The following is a 23,069-nucleotide window of genomic DNA, read 5'->3' on the forward strand; positions in this document are numbered from 1 at the left end:
AACTATCAGTGATATGATCAAAACGCTCTTAATACTACCACTTGAAATCAAGTTTACTGAAGATAGGTAAACACTCCTTAGATTTCATATTTAGAAAGGCAAATGAAATTCACTTCTTGGCGAAGATGAACGAAGCTACAAACCAATACTTTTTTCTATGAAAAGGCGAATATAACGAACAGTGGTCAATCTCACAATTCTTTTGCCTCGTTTATTCGTTCCTGATGTTATTTTGGTGATGAAATTGTAAGTACCGAATTTGAATCATAGACTACTATAGTCATCATTCAAAGCCGGCTGCGTGTTGATCAACTAGAACTTGAAAACATACATTTTGCCCAAATGACTATTTATTCTGAGAATAGTTGAAAGATCACATTTCCAAAAAGCACAAAGGCACTAATGAAAATACGATCAAAATAGTCGTTTATTGATTAAAGCAATCATTTCATCGTTTGATATAAAGTCGGTGAATGTAAGTTGATATGGGACATATTTTGAAGGACTGTTTACATATGAAACAATGCCGATCGTATATTATTTTCATCTAAAGCTTTTGTTTGGAAACGTGTTTTCTTCTGTGCAAAATTACAAACAAAATTAACCAAAAGCAGAAATTGTACTTTAGCATTGAATCAGTTGGGAGACACAGACAATGGAAGCTGTGGATGGAGAACCTAGCATTTAATATGCCAAAAAATTAAACTGTTCGTATACCATTAACGGAAACCGTTCTGTAATGAAAACGATCCAAACATAAAACAAATGTGGAAGATTGTGTGGCGTCTTAATTCGAGTTAAATGGATAATTTCTAATCAAAAAACAATTGGGAAATATCTTTCGAAAAGAGATAAATCGTGGTTAAAGGAATCTAATTCTCGTGTTTGATATTTGATAGGGGGGGGGGTATTAGACTTTTATGATATCGTACACGGAATCTAATTTTGGGTGGACACAAATTCATTTTGTTTAACAATGATGGGTTGTAATTAACAAACTACTTTAATATGGATTCTGTAAACTAACCGGCAAAGACAACTGGGGCAAATTCTGACAAATGTTAGGTTTGTGAGACGATATTGAATTTCGTTAGACGACATTGAACTGTCATTTATAGTAGGCATCCTTGAGAAAAACAAGGGTATACAAACTATTCTCATTCTCTGCTTAAATTATTATATCTATACAGCAAGTTGTACAGAGAAAAAATGAGTGTGCGTTTTGCAATATCATTTTTAAAGTTAATCTGTGAAACACAAAAAATCATTTCGTATGTATATGGTGATACTGAAGATTTTGATGCCCTTTGAAACAGATAGAACCAAATATTTTCATAGCTCTCTCTCTCTCTCTCTCTCTCTCTCTCTCTCTCTCTCTCTCTCTCTCTCTCTAAAAGAAATAAACACTTCTGTAATTCTATATTACATGTAAATATTATGAAGATAATCCATGAACTATTTACAGAATGTTGAAAAATAATAAAAAATATAAGAACATTCTGTTATAACGAAAATTACATAACCATGTTTTTAAAAATGGTAAATTCAATCATGATAGATAAATATAACGAGCATTGGTCAATCTTATAACTTTTATGAGGAATACGAAATGAATAGTTGAGAAAATACGGACCACTTGATACACCAGAAGTAAGATCCGTTGTCTAGGAGGAATAATCATTCCCTGTCGACCGATCACACCCCCTATGAGACCCATTTATCGATCAGATTTAAAATCACAAAAGTTAAAACCAATATGCAGAGAACGGCCTAACAATTGGTATGAAACACGTCAGAGAGCATGTGATCGATTGATAAGTTGTATTGGAAATGAGATAATTATAACGGCAATATAAGTTGTGAAATGCTGACATTAAACAGGAAATTATGTATTGATATTCTTTCAGTGGAGAAATGAAAAAACATACTTTCTTTGGACAAATGTCATTTTCTTATGACAATTCATTTTTTGTCACATTTACTTGAAAATCAATCAACGATTGGTGGAAACTCTTTTATTTAGCCCATTCTGTGGTAAAGATTAATCAGACTTGGATACTATGGTAGCAGATAAATATTTGTTGAATATTCACGTAGTCATTGCACTTATGATTGCTCATTTGTTGTCAAACAAGACTCAATTCTTTACATACAAAAATAGATTTTGAGTACAACGCCTCATTTTACGTCTACATAGTATGCACACATTCAATTTCGACTCATAAAATTGGTTTTTGATGTCTAATTAGCAAATTATATAACAAAGGTATACTTTGTATTGCATAATATGTTGATGGTTGCATACCTAATTGACACAATTGAATTCTATTAAGACAACAATCATTTGTTTTTTGCAAATGATAATTTCATATAACAAAATTTGCTTTTGTCATTAGAAAATATGTTGGCATAAAATGAGTATATACAACAGATTTTGGTATCACATAACATTATTCTTTGCTGTCATAACTCGGTTTTCAAAAAGATCAAGACCCAATTGGTGCCCTGTATTTAAAGCTATGTTTAGTGCAAATACCACGTTTTGGTATATTGAATCAGTTTACAGAATAACTTATTGAAGCATTATAGCGTTCATCAAACACAGTTGATAAGGATGTTTTAGCATTTATAGTTCTGGGTTTCAATGGAATAAGAAGGTTATCGAACATATTATTTGATGCATTGACGAAGCTAGAGACATTTTAAGTTTATCTATATAGACACAATCTATCTGTATAACAAATGAATCATGTTAATGTAAATGAGAGTGATTATGAAAAAAAATAATATTAATGATACAAATTCTGATTCAGATCCTCATACACGTATGAATCAGGGTACTTGTAAAGTGCGAAACGAAATCTACCGAAACGAAACGAAATCTACCGAAACGAAACGAAATCTACCGAAACGAAACGAAACCTACCGAAACGAAACGAAACCTACCAAAACGAAAGGAAACAGATTGTATAACCGAACTCTTTTAATTATAATAATTAAAAATGGTATCTTAGGCCCCTGTGAAAGTTACAATATATCAATAAAATTCGCCTCCCCTTTGATGTAGGCTTTCGGCTTGACTGTTACAAAGTTTTAAAAGTTGAAAAGGGGGGGGGGGGGTTAAGCACAAAGTACATATCCGTAGTTGATTAAATGACATGTACAATTAGTTTCGGATCCATAAATTTCAGAACCGAGGGTTACAGTCTCAGAGATCTATGGAAACACACTATACGAGGGTTGGAGTCGCCGACGTTGGATCCGCCTTTGGGCATAGATACATTGTTTGAAGAAGATGGTGTCTGAGAAAATTGAAAGCAGACTTTTGGGCAATCTCTACCCAGAGTTATCCTTGTAGCGTAGCGTAATACGCCCTCTGGTGAGAGATTGACATTTGAGGTGTTGCTAAGACGGGGAATTGAAAACGGGACGGAAAACGGATTTTTTTTAATGCAATAATATTAGGAGGAGGTCGGCATTTTGTAAACTGAATAGGCTTATGAACAAGGGAATTTTAAGCAGAAATCACAAAGAGAACGGAAGGACATATTCAGAATCCACCGTTTGATATACTACATACAAATACACAATATCCACATGTATACATATATTTATCTTTAGAACAAAAATACTGAAACATGTATTTATGCCCAAAAGCGAATCCAACGCCGAAGACCCCATCCCTCGTTTAGTGTATTTCCCCAGACCTCTGACCTGTGAGACTGTAACCTCCCGTTCTAAAATTTATGGATCCGAAGCTACCCGGGTATGTTAAGGCAGGTCATGCTTCATTTATGCACGTAAACTGCATAAGTTTTAAAATATGTCTTACATAGAGAGAGGGAGCTACTAACTCTTAAAAACTATTGTGGTTGTTTACATGAAAACATTTTATATCATAACAATATGACAAACATGCGCTTCCGTATGACGTCATTGCATGACTGTTATAAATAGATCATGGAGGTACCTTAATAGAAAATGTAAAAGTAACACATTATCCCAATATTCAAATATTGGTCTAACTGGCGATAATGACGGTAAAATACCCATAGTATATCAGAATTACTGATAGAATCCTACCACTTTCAATAAGAAATAATTATTGAACATTTAAACACGAAACCATCTAGCTCATGTTTTACATTTTGCATGATGCTATGTAGTTTTCTTTAAAAGTTTTCTTAACAGAGGATTCTATCAGTAATTGCCTTGTACATTAGTTTATGACCTTTCAAACGGTGTATAAAAAGTCTCCAAAAGTATGCGGGCTAATGTGCTACTTTTGCAGTTTTATTTCAGTCTGTGACAGAGGAAATCGGATCGGCATGCTAAATGGAATGTTTTCTCCGTTAAACAAAGTTGATAATGTATGATATCAACATATCTTCTTAATATCAATAAATTCTAAGCGTTTCACATATATATTCCATATATCCCATGTCATATATTTCAAATACTCTACATTTTGTCGATATCTGCATGGCACACATAAACAAATTCCTTGCATGTGTCAACGTCACGCGATGTATAGTCATGACGTCATCAGTTTACTTTCATATCGATCAGACAGAAATTACACAACAGCAGTATAGCATTTCGAATTTCGTTGGCTCTTGGTAGCTGCATGGTTTATTTTATGCATAAATAAAACTTCAATAAAAAATAAAATTGGAATTTAATATATGCTTAGTGATATACTTATTTCAATTATGACGTCACATTGTTTCGCGGATTTTATCCCAGTACAAATTTTCATAACCTGCCTTAACGTACCCGCGTAATTGCACATGATATTTATGTGCTTTGTGCTTACCCCCCCCCCCCCCCCCCCCTTTCCAACTTTCAAAACTTTGTATCAGTCAAGCCGAAAACCTACATCAAAGGGGAGGCGAATTTTATTTATATGTGTAAACTTTAACAAGGGCCTGAGGTACCATTTTTAATTATTATAATTGAAAGAGTTCGATTATACAATCTGTTTCGTTTCGTTTCGGTGGGTTTCGTTTCGTTTCGGTGGGTTTCGTTTCGTTTCGGTAGATTTCGTTTCGTTTCGGTAGATTTCGTTTCGTTTCGTTTCGATTTCGTTTTGCTCTTTACAGGTACCGTATGAATCAATATTAATTTCACGAATCTTTATAGTGCATGCATTGTCGTTATGTCAGTGATAGTATATCGCATATCTAGAGCATACGTGTTTCTATAGAGACATCAGTCATTCGTATAACATATACATCATGACAATGAGAGTAGTTGCAAGAAAACAATATATTCGAAAACGCATGAAAATTATACAAAATCCTCTCTATTCTGTAAGAAAAAGATCTGAATGTTAAACAAATGTAGAAACCTTTATGGTGTTATTTTTTCAAGTTGACTGCATAATTTCTAATCAACATATGAACGAAAATTATTATGGGTAAAAATAGATAAACCGTGGTGCTTAAAACCAAATTAAGTGCAAATAACATACTCTCTCATATTGAATCAGTTAACAAAATTAAGTATTTCATCATTGAAGCGTTGATCAATCAAGGCTAAAATGGATTTTTTTTACGATTCTAATATCTGAATAAGAATAAAATACCAACATTACCAATTGGAATTTGTAAATTGTGATGAATCGACAAATCTACAGACATTCTAAGTAGATCGATAATGATACCGATTATCTGTATGACAAGTAGATATTTTCAACGAGAGGAATTGTCCAGAACTTGTTTCGATTTGAGAATGTTCTTGCTTTTTGACGTAATCATGTTAATGATTCAAAATGTCTTTCAGATCCCCATACAACACAACATCAATCACTTGAAATACAATCAGTGATCATCTCACGAATCATTATAGTGCATGTGCTATCGTATTGATACCGGACTACGTTATGATGTGTGATGCTTTAGTTGAGACAGGGCATTAATTCTCCATTCGATAATCGTACTTATACTCCAACTGCCTTTTCGAAAGATGAAATTCTTCAATACCAGCGTCCCGTTCCAAGACCAAAGCGTTCTGTTTTTAGGACAAATGATTCATTTTTATATCTAAAACCGTCCGTTCCCTAAAACCATTTTTTCCTGAATGGTCATTCAGACTTTGTGTGGCAGCCAGTCATTGCGGGTTAACATGACGCTTGGTCGAAATAGAAGAAGACTAAACTAATTCCTCTTCATTTTATCCAACATTTTGAAGTTTGCACAAGACTGTACTTTTCATAGTTCAAATTCATAAAAGTTTTCAGATAAATTACGAATTGACCACCACACATTAGAAAATAATTTTAATTTCGGATTAAAGGTAAATCAACTTTTACCAAAGATTTTGAATTGAAATAAGCAGACTATAAATAAAAATAGGGATAATGATATTGTTCATGAAAAGGAGTTTGTACAGTGTTTTGTTTTGAATTTATCATTTAGAGATTTTGGAAAAAAAACTGTTGAATTATCAGATCTATTGAAGTAGTATGACTTTGGCATGTTTGAGTGAAAGTGTTGGAAAATTAAAATGGAAATACTCGCCTGCGTGTTAATATTTAAGTGGGTTTTGTCATCTTCAAATTTTAAAATAGGTATGAAATGATCGAAATACTAGGAGTTGCGAATATAACAGTGTACATTTACTAGTATACGGGGGACATGACAAAGAACCCACCCTATAGTTCTCCGTCTCAGGTGGCATTGGTTTCCTTGATACCCCTCTGTTGACAGGTGTCTTTAAAATATTTCCATGTATGGGTACAATCACGTGTGCAATCAATCATCATGACAAGTCACTATGTTCGTTGAAACAATGCAGATATTATCTTATCGAATTTAAACACAGCAAATAAATCATTTTTTTTATAATAGCAATCATTATTATTAACGATGTTAAAATTTTAATTACCAATCATTGTTTGTAGATAAATTGTATTTACCTGTATTGATCTATTTAAAAGTATACAAATACAGTATATATATGATAAAAAATTCAAACGGTTGTGTGCACTTCATTCATTGTACAATGTATATTTGTATAATATTAATCATTGATTTAATTTTTACAAGAAAAATATGTAATGTATTTACAAATTGAATTCCACTTTCCAAGACACATCTGCACTAAGTAATCAAAAAACAATTACTTAAGGGATGTTATTGAAGTCGTATTCAATGTGACCTAATGCGACTTTTGTTTTTAAATTGAAGATGTTGCTTTTTATTTATCATATTCCATGCTTGTAAATATTCCCATATGAAATCCAAGACGCATACTAGTGCATGTATTAATATCCGTTCATCCTCGTTACTGCTATTTTGAAATATTCGTAATTTCAATGAGTTAAAACTTTTTATTTTGGCAAAAAAAAACTCCCCTCGTTTCTGCAATGTCTATGAATATCCGAATAAAAAAGTATCGACAGTGTCTGAGATGCATATGTTGAAATCAACACCATACCGTCTGTTACCATCTTGTTACAACGCGTTCCGTTCTCGAAAAGAACCGTTCCGTTCTCACTAAAAACTGCTCTGTTCACATCGTTCAGCGTCCGTTCTCAAAACAAAATCGTTTCTTCCTAAAGCCGTCCAACGTTTGTTCATCGTTCCATAGGTGTAGTTATACGTTTCGTGGTATGTATATTTAGCAACTTAGATAATATTCTTGTCCTAGATACATTGGATAAAGCTGAAAAACGAATAAAGAATTGATTCTACAGATCTTTATAACTGTTTAAAATATAAAATATTTGTTTTAGAAAACCTCTTCTAATCATTTTAGGTTTTACAAATGCGGATATACAGGATGCATCTTCGTTGAATTACAGGTTTTACTGAATTTGATGCGTTTCCTGATTTGTATTTTATAGATTATCAGCTTCTGAATTGTTTGTTATTGTTGTTGTTGTTGTTAATTATTTCAATCTTAACTACAAACTACTGGAATCAATTTTCAAAGCAACGTGCGTTTATCTAGTAGAGCCTGGCGATATGTATTTTATTTTGACTACTAATAATCAAAGTAGGTGATGGACAAATTTTCATAAAGAACAAAATTCATTGAAGAAAATATTTTCTAAAGAGCAAGCACAGTTACATGATAATTAGAAACTACTACAAACAAATTTCTAAAAACAGTGTGCATATCACGTAGATATTACCAATATGCATTCTGTCAAAATCACCATTCTTAGACTAGGTGATTTACCATCTTTCCTAAAAGCACAAAAAACATTGAAGAAAATAGTACCAAAATGGTCTAACATTAATTACATAAAATCCTTCCATAGTTTGAGATAAAGTCTGTAAATATAAGATCGATAGTGTCATTTCGATATTGAGATATGTTAAGGCAAATTTACATATAATGTGCTGTCAGCTATGCATATTTCTCGTTTGAAATTATACTTTAAAAACTTGTTTTGATTCAGAACCACAGACCTGCAAACCAAATTGAGCATGTGGTGTGGTATCAGATCAGGTGGATACCATATACAGGTGTTAATGGAACATTGTTAAACATATGGTGATGGTGGATAATCTGAAATGATAACTTAACATAGAGGTCATATGGTAGTTTGCCATCATCATCTCTGTAGAGTACAGGACATAAAACATCTAAATAAGAAACAAAGTGTGAAGAACGTGAGGATAACAAACAGTAACATATTGATACCTGTTTTAAAATACGCATTTTCCTACGCAAAATAAACATGAACAACAACACATTTAATATTTATCTACCAATACAAAAGAATTATAAACAACTACAGATTAAATGCTCATCTGCCTTGGCAAAACAGTTGTACACAGCTATAAATTAAATGTATATCTATCGATGCAAAATAATTATAAACAAGAACAAATTAAATGTTTACCTGCATATGGAAAACAATTATCAACCTCAAATTAAATACCATTCTGCCTATGCAGAAGAATGATAAACAAATGCAAATTAATTAGTTATCAATTAGAGCCTGGATACATGCATGCTGTCAAAATAAATACATATTCTGGGAATATGTGATAGACTACCTTTCATACTAGCACAGAATACATTGGTGAAAATATTATCAAAATAGTACATTATTTAATGATTTGAGAAAGTCGGTAATTATAGTCTTCTTTCACAGCTTGAGATCAAGGGATGAGTAAATATAAGCATTTTTCAACATGGGGACACATTTCAAGCACATTTTGATATAAGTTATTGTAAACTTTACATCCTTTTCACTTAAAAGTTTAGTGTGAAGACTTGTTTTGAATCAGTGCAAAATCAGACGTCAAATTGATAATAAGCAGAAAATGCAGTTTTTAATTAAATCAATTAAGAGACATAGACATGATAACCAGGTGATAATGGGATATCGCTACATAGATGTCGGAAGCTGACGATCGAAAACCTGAAATTATCCCAATTGCCATAAAGTTGATGTTCTAGTATATCATTAACATCTCCATTCTGCTAACAAAAAATAAAAAAGAAACAAAACATATATGGTAAATTCTGTGTGTACTTATTTTGCGTTGATTTGATAATTTCTAATCACCAATGTATGCTAGGAAATAGATAAACTATTGTTGATGGATCTACTTTTCCCGTTTTGAGCCATATTTAGTGCAAATATCATTCGCTCAAATATTCGATCAGTTGACAGAATGTTAAATTTCATAATTGTAGCGTTGATAAATTAAGGTTAATTAGGAAATATTTATGATTCAGAAACCTGTGGAGCAATAACATATCAACGTTCCCGAATGGAATAGTTGATGCACTGAAGAGTCTACAGATATTGAAAGCATATCTATAAAATATCAATTATCTGTATGATAAGTGAATAATGTCAATGAGAGGAATAATACGTTCAGGGTATGGATATGAAAATGCCACCCTGTCAATGATACACCATTTCGTTCAGATCATCATACAATACTATATCACTCACTTGCAATGCAATCATTAATCATCTCATGAATAATGATAGTGCAGATAATGTTGTATGCGCTATTAATAATATTTCTGATATGTTGGTAAGTCCACTGAGTAATAACGTAGCTGAGATGAAGAGTTCAAGAGACCAAACTTTGATCAATGAACAAAAGAAGATTATGAATTGTGATGAATCTTATAAATTCCATATGCGATTCAAAATTAAAAGAATTTTACAATACGGGCAATTCCTCAGTCTTTTTCCTTTCCCTCGTCTCATTATCGCTGCTGAATATCAAAACAGGACGTATGGAAAATAAACAATATGTATTAGCTTTTAACATAAATACATTACGCAATAGATGGTACGAAATTTCAATTACATCTAAAAGAATATGAAGAACGTATATATTGCTATATACAGCTAAAATTTGTCAACATTTGGATAAATATTATCCCTATAACAGACAGCGGTGAGTTTAACACTTAACGCATTCCAAAAGACGTATTGTTTATACACATACTGTACAATCACCATCCTCACCCTTCAGCGACCTTTATTTGGACATTAGTATAATGTATAGTTTAAAATTCCTAGCGTAAATTAACATACTTTGGTAAATTCGAATGTATGTGTTGAGTTTAGAAATTCTATTCTGTGTGCAATTTTAGGTCCTAGGGTTGGATATAGGCAATGTTATGGTAAATAATCGTAAAGGTCACTCATGAACTCTAAATTGCCTCTTTAACACTGATTACTTCAAACGATTCGTTTATATGGCGCTTAGCGCCAAATAATATCCTTGGTACGATTTGACAGTCTCTCGTAGCAGGATATCACTACTCTGGCGATTTAGGACACACTCCTTTTTATGTCATATTGTCGTCTGGACAAACATGTTGTGTTTTGTCTTACACATCAAATTTTATCACTAGATGTACTTATCGTATTGACAATTTTCAGCACGTGTAATTCAGCGTCACTAGCAGTGTCAGTTCTCTTTGGCCTACATCTTTATATTTAAGAATAGTTTACCTTAACTGCCTTGTAATGAACAGTTAGATGGATGCTTGCTGTATCATTTATGTACACATCTTGAAACACAATGTAATATTATCCATCCATACGTTAGTCTTATTCATTTGCTTTAACCAAGAATTGGTCTTCTAAAATGTGTTATTTCTGCTTTGAATAACGAAAAAATAAATGCATCTCCTGACTAATTGGGTGGTTATCGTCTTAACCACTAATCACCTATGAATATCAACTCAATTTGATATGTCAAGTGCAATTAATTGGCTCAGCTAGGATATCAAATCAACAAGATACAGATCCTATTATAGTGTCAAAAGTATTTTCATAAAATTGGATATTTCATTCGTAAAAAAAAAATGATATATTGTGATTAGCAATTAAATATTTTCAGTAAATTCAATATAGATTTATAACTGATGGAAATATAAAATTCCGTCATTGTACTTAGTAATGACAACGTCTTAAGGAAATGTCGTGATTTTATACAAAGTTAGTTCCATTTGAAAAAAAACATGCACGAAACAGGAAAACTCACGATATTCCCAAAGAGAGCTAACTCATCAGTCACGTCAGTTATTTTCTCCGATCGTTATATGCATTAATTATAAGATTGGTGGATAATACGGGTAGTTGCTATAAAAATTGACTTTTTTGTAATCTAATTGTCTACAAATAAACTTAGCCAATTGTAGTTCCATGAAAGGTGAAGATAACGAACAGTGATCCTTCTCATAACTCCTATAAGCAATACAATATAGATAGTTGGGTAAATACGGACCTCAGGACACATCAGGTGCCTATGAGGAGTAAGTATCCCCTGTTCACCGGTCAAACCTACCGTGAGCCCTATATCCTGATCAGCTAAACAGAATTACCCGTAGTCAAAATCAATGTGCCAAGAACGGCATATTTTTTATGTAAGGGTGACAATGTTATTGAAGTTGGATTCGATGTAAACTAACGCAATTTTTGTTTTTAAATTAAAGATTTTGCGTTATTCATCATATTAAATGCATGTAAATATTCACATGTGGAATCCAAGGCGCATACTACAGCATATATCAATGTACGTTCATCCCCGTTACTGCTATTTTCAAATATTCATAATTTCAATTAGATGACACTTTTTTATTTTGGCAAAAACCTCCCCTCGTTTCCGCAATGTCTATGAATATTCAAACAAAAAGTACCGTCTGAAATGTAGATTTTCAAACCAACACCATACATCGGTTCCCATCTCCTTGCAAAGCGTTCTCTTCTCGAAAATAACCGCTCTGTTCTCACTAAAAACTCTTCTTTTTGCAGTGTTCAGCATGCGTTCCCAAAAGAAAACCATTTGTTCCTAAAAACCGTCCAACGTTTGTTTACCATTCGATAGGTGTAGTTATACGTTTCATTGTCTGTATATTTAGCAACTTTGATAAGATTATTTCCATAGAGACATTGCATAAAGTTGAAAAAGGAACAGAGAATCGATTTTACATATCTTTATAACTGTTTACAATATAAAATATTCTTTTGAAAACACTTCTAAGTCATCTTAGGTTTTACAAAAGCGGATATGCAGGATGTATTTTCGTTGAATTACAGGTTTTACCGAATGTGATGCGTTTCCTGATTTGTATTGTATATACCATCAGCGTCTGAATTGTTGGTGGTTTTTTTTGTTGTTGTGGTTTTTGTTGTTGTTTTTTTTGTTTTTTTTGTTTTTTTTGTTAATGATTTCAGCAGTAGAGTAAGATCTGATCTGCGAACTACTGGAAACAATTTTCAAAGCAACGTACGTTTATCTAGTAGAGCCTGGCGATATGTATTTTATTTTTTCCTTTTCCTAAAGAACAAAATTCATTTAAGAATATACTTTCTAAATAGCAAGTACAGTTACATGTGAATTGGAAGTTACTACAAACACTTTTCTAAAAACAGTGTACATATCACGTACATAATATCAATATGCATTCTGTCAAAATCATCATTCATTCTTAGACTAGGTGATACAAGCACAAAAAACATTAAAAAAATAGTGCGAAAATGATCTAACACTGAGTACATAAAATCCTTCCATAGTTTGAGATAAAGTCCGTAAATATAGGATCGGTAATGTCATTTCAATATTGCGACATATTAAGGCAAATTTGCACACAAAGGTGCTGTCACCTGTACATCTTTCTCATTTGAAATTATACTTTGAAAACTGGTGTTGATTCAGAACCACAGATCTTCAAACCAAATTGAGCATGCGATGTGGTATCGGATCAGTTGGATACGATGCCCGGTTGTTATAGAACATTGTTAAACATATGGTGATGGTGGATAATCTGAAACAATAACTTATCATAGAGGTCATATGGTAGTTTGTCATCGTCATCTCTGTATAGTATAGAAAATAAAACATCTAAATATGAAACAAAGGGTGAAGAACATGAGCTTCTCTATTTGGAGATAACTGGAGCTACAATCGACATATCAATGAATAGGATTATTGTTGGATAATAGATAAATCATCATTGATGTATTTACATGTCCTGGTTAAAGTCATATTGTATTCAAACACTATGCTTTCGTGCATTGAATCAATTTAGAAAATATATTTTATCATTATGGCGATGATCATTAAAGGTTAATCAGGACATCTTTACGATCAGTGACCTCACAAACAATAAGATAACAACGGTACAGAATACATGTGATATGTTGGCGAATTTAGAGATCCTATAAATCCGGTTATTTGCAATAAAACTAAATGATATGTATATACTCAGATTAATCAAAATTCTGAAAATTTAAGACTGTAAATGACTTGAAAAAAAATATAATGCATGGTTCTCTTCTTTCGAATGATGAAATGACTATAGTTAGGTATAATTTCATGAATTATATAAGTAATGTACTTCAGGTCATTGAGACTATATGTCATTGTTCTGAAATAAAAGTGCAATATACATTTGCACTATGTACAGATGTATAATTAATTGCTGTTATAAAATTTAGAAATTCATTTCAAAATTAAGGATTATCTCCCTCACGCATAGCTCTTATCCTTAAACGAATTTGACTCCACTTTTTTGGCACACTGTTTTGCCTATAATAGCTCTAAATTCGGATTTTAAACATTTGGGTTGAGCATCACTGAAGAGACATTATGTGTCGAAATGTGCATCTGGTGCATCAAAATTGGTACCGTATAAGTTTTGCATTTCACATACATAAAACATACATTGTAAATCACACCTGCATTTCTACCACTTACTGTGCATACCTTAAAACTGCTCGATACATGTATTTGTGAGAACGTGTATCACCTATCCCCATATTATGACAAATATCATTTTATCAATATGTTTAATTTATGCTTTTCATTCATTCAATATATACATTTTTCAGCAATAACATATCTTTTGTTCACCAAAATACACAACGTTTATTATTTTCAATTGCAATAGTGATTACTATACATCTATTTAAAAAAAATCTATCCAATAGAAAAAATACCCCAATATAGTCTTAACATATCTATTTACACAGCTATGTGGGTTTTTTTATCCATAGACAATATTCGCCGTCATTTATATGTCGCTTCCATAGACAGCATTGAATTAACAATAAACGGCGGCACATAATATTCCTTATTTGTTTTATATGTGGATACTTCGTTTTTAAATGTGTAACTGAAAGTATACTTTAAAGGCTGCTTAAGTTCATCGTTTCCATCGCCGCCTTTACAGTAGCACATATGGTATCACCTGAATACGCTGCATATATGCCTCAATCGATTCCGTCTGCAAATATGGTCATTTATTTTTAAATCGAGTCAAGCTACCGGCAAACAAGTTGATGTAAAAGGGGTTTCAACAGTAAGCTTTCATGTTGCAATAACGTATTTTGTCTCATCATGATGGTAAATGACATGCACACTTAAACTATTCTGCTATTTCATTAGACACTTCATTATTATGCAATAACAAAAATGAGCTACGAGATGCCAAAACTATTTTCTCATATGATTTTCTTTTAAATCTCAAAATTGCTGAATATTTGATTAAGATGTTTCTGCAGTTATCGACTTGATGATTAGTGTTCATAGTAAATGAAGCATCCCTTAATGTACCCGAACGTGGTGTTTAAAGTCGCATTTTGTGCAATGAAAATAGTCTTGCATATTGAATCAACTTGTAAAATATCAGTTCCATTGTTAAGTTATTCAACTTAGGTTAATCAAGATATGTTTTGTCGTTCAGAGAATTGAGGAACAATAAACTAACAACGTTACAGACTGGAACATTTGATCAAATGGGGAATTTACAGGGCTTGTGAGTACCTCTATATGAATTCACTTACTTCCACTACAACTGAGTGACACGTACGTATTGTAGGTAATGCTTTCATTGAAACTGAACGACTTTTTAATGTCCCTTCAATGTAAGACATTAATATAGGATTCATTTGCTACGATATTACATATTTTATATTATTCCAATCAACCATTGTTTATCTCATCCTGAAACGAAAAGGTAAAGATAAGGAAAAATGCTCTTAATACTCATATGAAGAATTATGATACAATGTGTCCCCATGGCACATAAAACGTGGGGTCACATGCCTAGGGGGTAATATTTAAAGTTTGCTGTAAAATATAGGTCTTACAGAAGGTGTGACAGATGGAGAAAGGGTGCTTATTCCTCCTCGGCACCTGATCCCTCCATCTGGTGTGGATAAGGGTCAATGTCTGCCTAACTCTCTGATTTGTTTTACTCATAAGATTTATTAGATTGATTATTGTTCGTTATATTCACTGTTAATCGACTGATGACTGAAAATTATTACTGTTGAAATGCAGATTAAATGGTGTATTTGAATGAGAAAGGTTAAGATAACGAACAGTGATCAATCTCATTACTCCTACAAGCTACCAGAGGTGGGATCGGTGCCTAGGAGGAGTAACCATTCTTTGTCGACCGGACACATCTGCCGTGAGTACTATATCCTGATCAGGTAAACGGAGTTATCTGCAGTCAAAATTAGTGTACCAAAAACATCAGGTAAGCGGAGTCAAGTTTAAAGCCACAGTTTGTACAAGTTATATCCTCTCGCGTATTGAATTAGTTAACACTTCAGTACATCTTATTATTTTAACGATCATCAGTTCAGGTTAATTAAAAAAATATCATAATTCAGAGATGTGAGGTAAATGTACCCTAATATGACAACGTTACAAAATGAAATGTTTGATACGTTGGCAATTTGACAACGCCTATAAATACTGATATGGATATCAATTACTTACAATACAGCTGACTAATTAGTACATATTGGTAGTAATCAAGAATATGTAAAATTTAGAACATTATTTTCTGTTTCATACGACAGTGTAAATAACATGAAATATATACCATATCCTGGTACTGAGATACATGATTCCCTTAAAATTATGAAATGACAGCATTTTTACATCATCTTGTTAGTAATGATATTAGAAATAACGTATTGCAGGTCATTCCTTATATATTTTAGATCATGGAATGTCATTCTTCTTGAATATATATTGAACATGCATTTCATATACTTAAGACATTTTTGCAAATTAAAGCTGTATTTCAACCGCTTAGTATACACACTGTAAAAATGATACGATGAATATATCTTTGAGAACATACGTTACATATTCGCGTTTATATGTCATACACCTTTTTTATGGATTTAAAGTGCGTAATTCATTTGCTCAATCATCCCTTATATCTATGCTCGCCAAAATCCATTCCACATATATCCCGAAAATTGGTTATCTGATACATATGAATTGTTTGAACTTAATCGCATTACTACGCGGAATAAAAACCTTAATATAATTTGTATAACATTAAACATTTAGATCATATTGAAACTGGAAATTGAAATGTCTGATCAAGTACAATTATGTAGATAATATAAGTGCAGGTGTACATTAGAATATCAGTCCGAAAGCTGTATCGCACATGCATTGCATAATCAATGTGTATAGGTATCATGGCGGATGTGACCGAACAACAGGTGATATATACCCCTCCTAGATACCAGATTACATCTATAATGTTTCCAGGTAGCCCGACTCTAAATTAAGTATTTTGGTTTTATTTCTGGTACCGTTATCTTCTTTGTTTCATTTTATCCTCGAATAACCTAGTGATACTCTTAAAACGAAAAAAAAACAAAATAAATGACATAGTGAGAGTTTTAAAACGAAGAAGATAAAAAATGAAATCATTGATCAATCACATAATCCTGTAAAGAATTCAGAAGCTAGGAGAGGGCAAACAATTTCCCAGTAAACTCTAACGGTGTGATAGTCTTCTTAGAGGGTTTAAGTATCACCTTTTGACTAGCAACTTTTGTCTTTATGTGAAGTAATTTCCTCCGATATATTCATGAAAGAAATGAAGTTAACAAACATCCAAATGTGGAATAAGGTGCCTAGAAGAAATAAGCATCCCCTGTTAAAAGGTCACAGTCGCTAGAATCCCACTATGGTGATCCGATGAATTGAGTAACCCTAGTTAACTCAGTAATAAAAGAGCACAAAAATATTCACCTAATGATATAACATTTTAATATCATCAGTAACCCTTAACTCATCAATTATGTGAATACTATAAATCATCCAAGGAATGTAAATCCACCTTGCTGTGTTCCATGTAAAGATGATTGGATTGAAATGGAAATTATGGTGTTTCTGATGGTCCGTGTTTTCCCACTCTCAGTTATTCATTCGTTACAACATTGATGAAATTCCTCTCTGCTCGTTATTTCTGTGTTTTCATTGATCATAGTTCCGTTTCTTCATATTCCCGAGACATATAGATCACCATTATCCCTAACATTCTTAGGTATATTTATCACTAGATTTGTAGGAATAAATTTACATCAAAATATGAAGATATTTATCTCTTCGAAATCCATGATACTATCCGTATGTAGATTAAAATATCATACCGTCAATGGATAGTGAGTTGTAAAATATGTATCAATGAAAGGTAAAGATTGCCAACAGTGATCAACCTCATAACTCCATGATGGGATAAACAAAATAAAGAGTTGTATATCAGATATTTTATTCGCCTGAAGAAAGGATTCCGCCTGATCTCTCATAATACGAATTGTATGAAGGCATCTAAAAGAGATGATTTAGAAAACATTTGAATTAAATATTGTCTTTATAGCGATTGAAATAGTATTTATCTGGACATTTTCTTGATTAAACAAGAAACATGATATGTAGATCAACTTCGACATTATACCTAATACGGTATCAAGACTCAATATAAAATGTTAGAACGTTTTCAAAAACTAAGCTTGAAATGTGGAAAAATCATACCACGAAATGATTTATGAAACTTGCAATCTGTGTACAAGAATTTTTTTTCTACCTGTCAATATTCATCAGCGAATACACAAGATTAATTTCTTTATGTGCCCATTAAGTCCGGCTATACATGGTGTTACAGTTTCTAGCTATGTCTTTTATGATACAGAAAACTGACATCAATATAAATGGCAAAATCAATTGTTGATAGTACTCACCTTTGAGAAAAGTAGAAAATAGGTCCCCATGCTGCTGGAGCACGTAAATGTTATACCAAGCCCCTAGATTTCCTTCTTCAAGAAATTTTGACCGCTGTGAAGAATACACTTCAAATGTATTATACCATGAACAATTCCAGAAGTAGCATAAATCAAACGCGGGTTTTAAAATATTCTGAAGAACTTTTAGTAAATTTAAAATCATCAAACTGTTCCAAAAATCAAGAGAATGAAAATGTATGACTTTTCAATACCCTACATGCATATTACTCACGATAAAAAAGACTCGCCATTTTGAAAGTATAGAATGTAGTTTATTCAATAGAAATGGAAGACGGAAATGTTCATATCTTTTTTTAAAAGTCATTCAGAAATAATTCTGATTCTTGGTAGAACCACTCTGAAGTTGTTACTAAAAACCTGCTTGAGTTTTGCCTCGGCAATGTCATCTTGCACTTATCTATTAGTCGATCTGTTCATGAGGCTGACTTTATTCAAAAACGTAAATACTAATAGAGAATATTTCTTTGTAATGGCCTTCGCTCAACATTTATATCTATGAACAACGTTTTACCTATAAACAATGGTCATTCTCATGCATGTGTTGACTGATATATCTCAGTGAACATTAAATAAAAGATACAACAGATTGTCTCATCTTTTTCTCATATTTGGCTATTTTCTTGAACATAGATGTTAGCGACAAACTGACAGTGCAACTTTGGGAAAATGGTATGATTTCAGATTATCAATCCTCAAGTTACCATATTTATGCAGTAACACTCCAATATCACTCACATGTGATGCAAATATGCCTCAATCGATTCGGTCTGGAAGATATGATCATTTATTTTTAAATCGAGTCAAGCTACCGGCAAACAAGTTGATGTAAAAGGGGTTTCAACAGTAAGCTTTCATGTTGCAATAACGTATTTTGTCTCATCATGATGGTAAATGACACGCACACTTAAACTATTTTGCTATTTTATTCGATACTGCAATGATTCTGCAATAACAAAAATGAGCTACGGGATACCAAAACTATTTTCTCATATGGTTTTCCTTTAAATCTCAAAATTGCTGAATATTTGATTAAGATGTTTCTGCAGTTATCGACTTGATGATTACTGATAATAGTAGATTAATCACCCATTAATGTACCTGAACGTGGTGTTTAAAGTCGCATTTTGTGCAATCAATATAGTCTTGCATATTGAATCAACTTGTAAAATAACAGTTCCATTGTAAAGTTAATCTACTGAGGTTAATCAAGATATGTTTTGTCATTCAGAGACTTGAGCAACAATAAACTAACAACGTTACAGACTGGAACATTTGATCAAATGGGGAATTTACATGGACTGTGAGTACCTTTAAATGAATTCACTTACTTCCACTACAACTGAGTAACACGTACGTATTGTAGGTAATGTTTTCATTGAAACTGAACGACTTTTTAATGTCCCTTCAATGTAAGACATGAATATAGGATGCATTTGCTACGATATTACATATTTTATATTATTCCAATCAACCATTGTTTATCTCATCGTGAAACGAAAAGGTAAAGATAAGGAACAATGATCTTCATACTCATATGAAGAATTAGGATATAATATGCCCCGATGGCTCATAAGAGGTGGGGTCACATGCCTAGGGGGTAATATTTAAAGTTTGCTGGAAAATATAGGTCTTACAGAAGGTGTGACAGATCGAAAGGGGATGCTTATTCCTCCTCGGCACCTGATCCCTCGATCTGGTGTGTATAAGGGTCCATGTCTGCCTAGCTTTCTGTTTTGTGTTACTCATAGGATTTATGAGATTGATTATTTTTCGTTATATTCACTGTTCATCGACATATGACTGAAAATTATTACTGTTGAAATGCAGATTAAATGATGTATTTGAATGTGAAAGGTTAAGATAACGAACAGTGATCAATCTCATTACTCCTACAAGCAATATAAAATATATTGTTGGGCAAACGCGGATCCATGGATACACCAGAAGTGGGATCGGTGGCTAGGAGGAGTAACCATTCCTTGTCAACCGCACACACCTGCCGTGAGTGCTATATCCTGATCAGGTAAACGGAGTTGTCCGCAGTCAAAATTAGTGTACCAAAACATCAGGTAAGCGGATTCAAGTTTAAAACAACAATTTGCACAAGCACTATCCTCTCGCGTGTTGAATTAGTTAACACTTCAGTACATCTTATTATTTTAACGATTATCAGTTCAGGTTAATTAAAAAATTATCATAATTCAGAGACGAAACGTATATGTACCCTAACATGACAACGTTATAAAATGAAATGTTTGATACGTTGGCAATTTGACAACGCCTATAAATACTGAGATGGATATCAATTACTTACAATACAGCTGACTAATTTGTTCATATTGGTAGTAATCAAGAATATGTAAAATTTAGAACATTATTTTCTGTTTCATACGACAGTGTAAATAACATGAAATATATACAATACCCCGGTACTTAGATACATGATTCCCTTAAAATTATGAAATGACAGCATTTTTACATCATCTTGTAAGTAATGGTATGAGAAATAACGTATTGCAGGTCATTCCTTATATATTTTAAATCATGAAATGTCATTCTTCTTGAATATATATGCAACATGCATTTCATATACTTAAGACATATTTTTGCAAATTAAAGCTGTGTTTCAACCGCTTAGTATACACACTGTAAAAATGATACGATGAATATATTTTTGAGAACATACGTTACATATTCGCGTTTATATGTCATACACCTTTTTTATGGATTTAAAGTGCGTAATTCATTTGCTCAATCATCCCTTATATCTATGCTCGCCAAAATCCATTCCACATATATCCCGCAAATTGGTTATCTGATACATATGAATTGTTTGAACTTAATCGCATGACTACGCGGAATAAAAACCTTAATATAATTTGTGTAACATTAAACATTTAGATCATATTGAAACTGGAAATTGAAATGTCTGATCAATGACAATTATGTAGATACTATAAATGCATGTGTACATTAGAATATCAGTTCGAAAGCTGTATCGCACATGCATTGCATAATCAATGTGTATAGGTATCATGACGGATGTGACCGAACAACAGGTGATATATACCCCTCCTAGATACCAGATTACATCTATAATGTTTCCAGGTAGCCCGACTCTAAATTAAGTATTTTGGTTTTATTTCTGGTACCGTTATCTTCTTTGTTTCATTTTATCCTCGAATAACCTAGTGAGAGTCTTAAAACGAAAAAAAAAAAAAAACCAAAAAAATGACATAGTGAGAGTCTTAAAACGAACAAGATAAAAAATGAAATCATTGATCAATCACATAATCCTGTAAAGTATTCAGAAGCTAGGAGAGGGCAAACAATTTCCCAGTAAACTCTAACGGTGTGAGAGTCTTCTTAGAGGGTTTAAGTATCACCTTTTGACTAGCAACCTTTGTCTTTATGTGAAGTGATTTCCTCCGATGTATTCATGAAAGAAATGAAGTTAACAAACATCCAAATGTGGAATAAGGTGCCTAGAAGAAATAAGCATCCCCTGTTAAAAGGTCACAGTCGCTAGAATCCCACTATGGTGATCCGATGAATTGAGTAACCCTAGTTAACTCAGTATATAAAGAGCACAACAAATATTCACCTAATGATATAACATTTTAATATTATCAGTAACCCTTAACTCATCAATTATGTGAATACTATAAATCATCCAAGGAATGTAACTTCACCTTGCTGTGTTCCATGTAAAGATGATTGGATTGAAATGGAAATTATGGTATTTCTGATGGCCCGTGTTTTTCCCACTCTCAGTTATTCATTCGTTACAACATTGATGAAATTCCTCTCTGCTCGTTATTTCCGTGTTTTCATTGATCACAGTTCCGTTTCTTCATATTCCCGTGACATATAGATCACCATTATCCCTAACATTCTTAGGTATATTTATCACTAGATTTGTAGGAATAAATTTACATCAAAATATGAAGATATCTATCTCTTCGAAATCCATGATACTATCCGTATGTAGATTAGAATCTCATACCGTCAATGGATAGTGAGTTGTAATATATGTATCAATGAAAGGTAAAGATTGCCAACAGTGATCAACCTCATAACTCCATGGTGGGATAAAAAATAAAGAGTTGTATATCAGATATTTTATTCGCCTGAAGAAAGGATTCCGCCTGATCTCTCATAATACCAATTGTATGAAGACATCTTAAAGAGATGATTTAGAAAACATTTGAATTAAATATTGTCTTTATAGCGATTGAAATAGTATTTATCTGGACATTTTCTTGATTGAACAAGAAACATGATCTGTAGATCAACTTCGACATTATACCTAATACGGTATCAAGACTCAATAACAAGTGTTAGAACGTTTTCAAAAAACTAAGCTTGAAATGTGGAAAGATCATACCACAAAATGATTTATGAAACTTGCAATCTGTGTACAAGAATTTTTTTCTACCTGTCAATATTCATCAGCGAATACACAAGATTAATTTCTTTATGTGCCCATTAAGTCCGGCTATACATG

At 32.6% G+C, this 23,069-nt stretch overlaps 1 protein-coding gene across 1 annotated transcript in view; it reads left to right on the forward strand.

Annotated features, from left to right (window-relative positions):
• The window catches only part of LOC125666178 (slit homolog 2 protein-like), a 90,868-nt gene that overhangs the window by 44,033 nt on the left and 23,766 nt on the right, over window positions 1–23,069 (forward strand). The window contains exons 3-4 of the mRNA XM_056151370.1: window positions 15,184–15,255; window positions 19,791–19,862. Coding sequence (XP_056007345.1) covers window positions 15,236–15,255; window positions 19,791–19,862 — 92 coding nt within the window. The 5' untranslated portion in view covers window positions 15,184–15,235. The remainder of the gene's footprint in view (window positions 1–15,183; window positions 15,256–19,790; window positions 19,863–23,069) is intronic.

Source organism: Ostrea edulis, chromosome 10 (assembly GCF_947568905.1).
Source record: "Ostrea edulis chromosome 10, xbOstEdul1.1, whole genome shotgun sequence".
Lineage (NCBI taxonomy): Eukaryota > Metazoa > Mollusca > Bivalvia > Ostreida > Ostreidae > Ostrea > Ostrea edulis.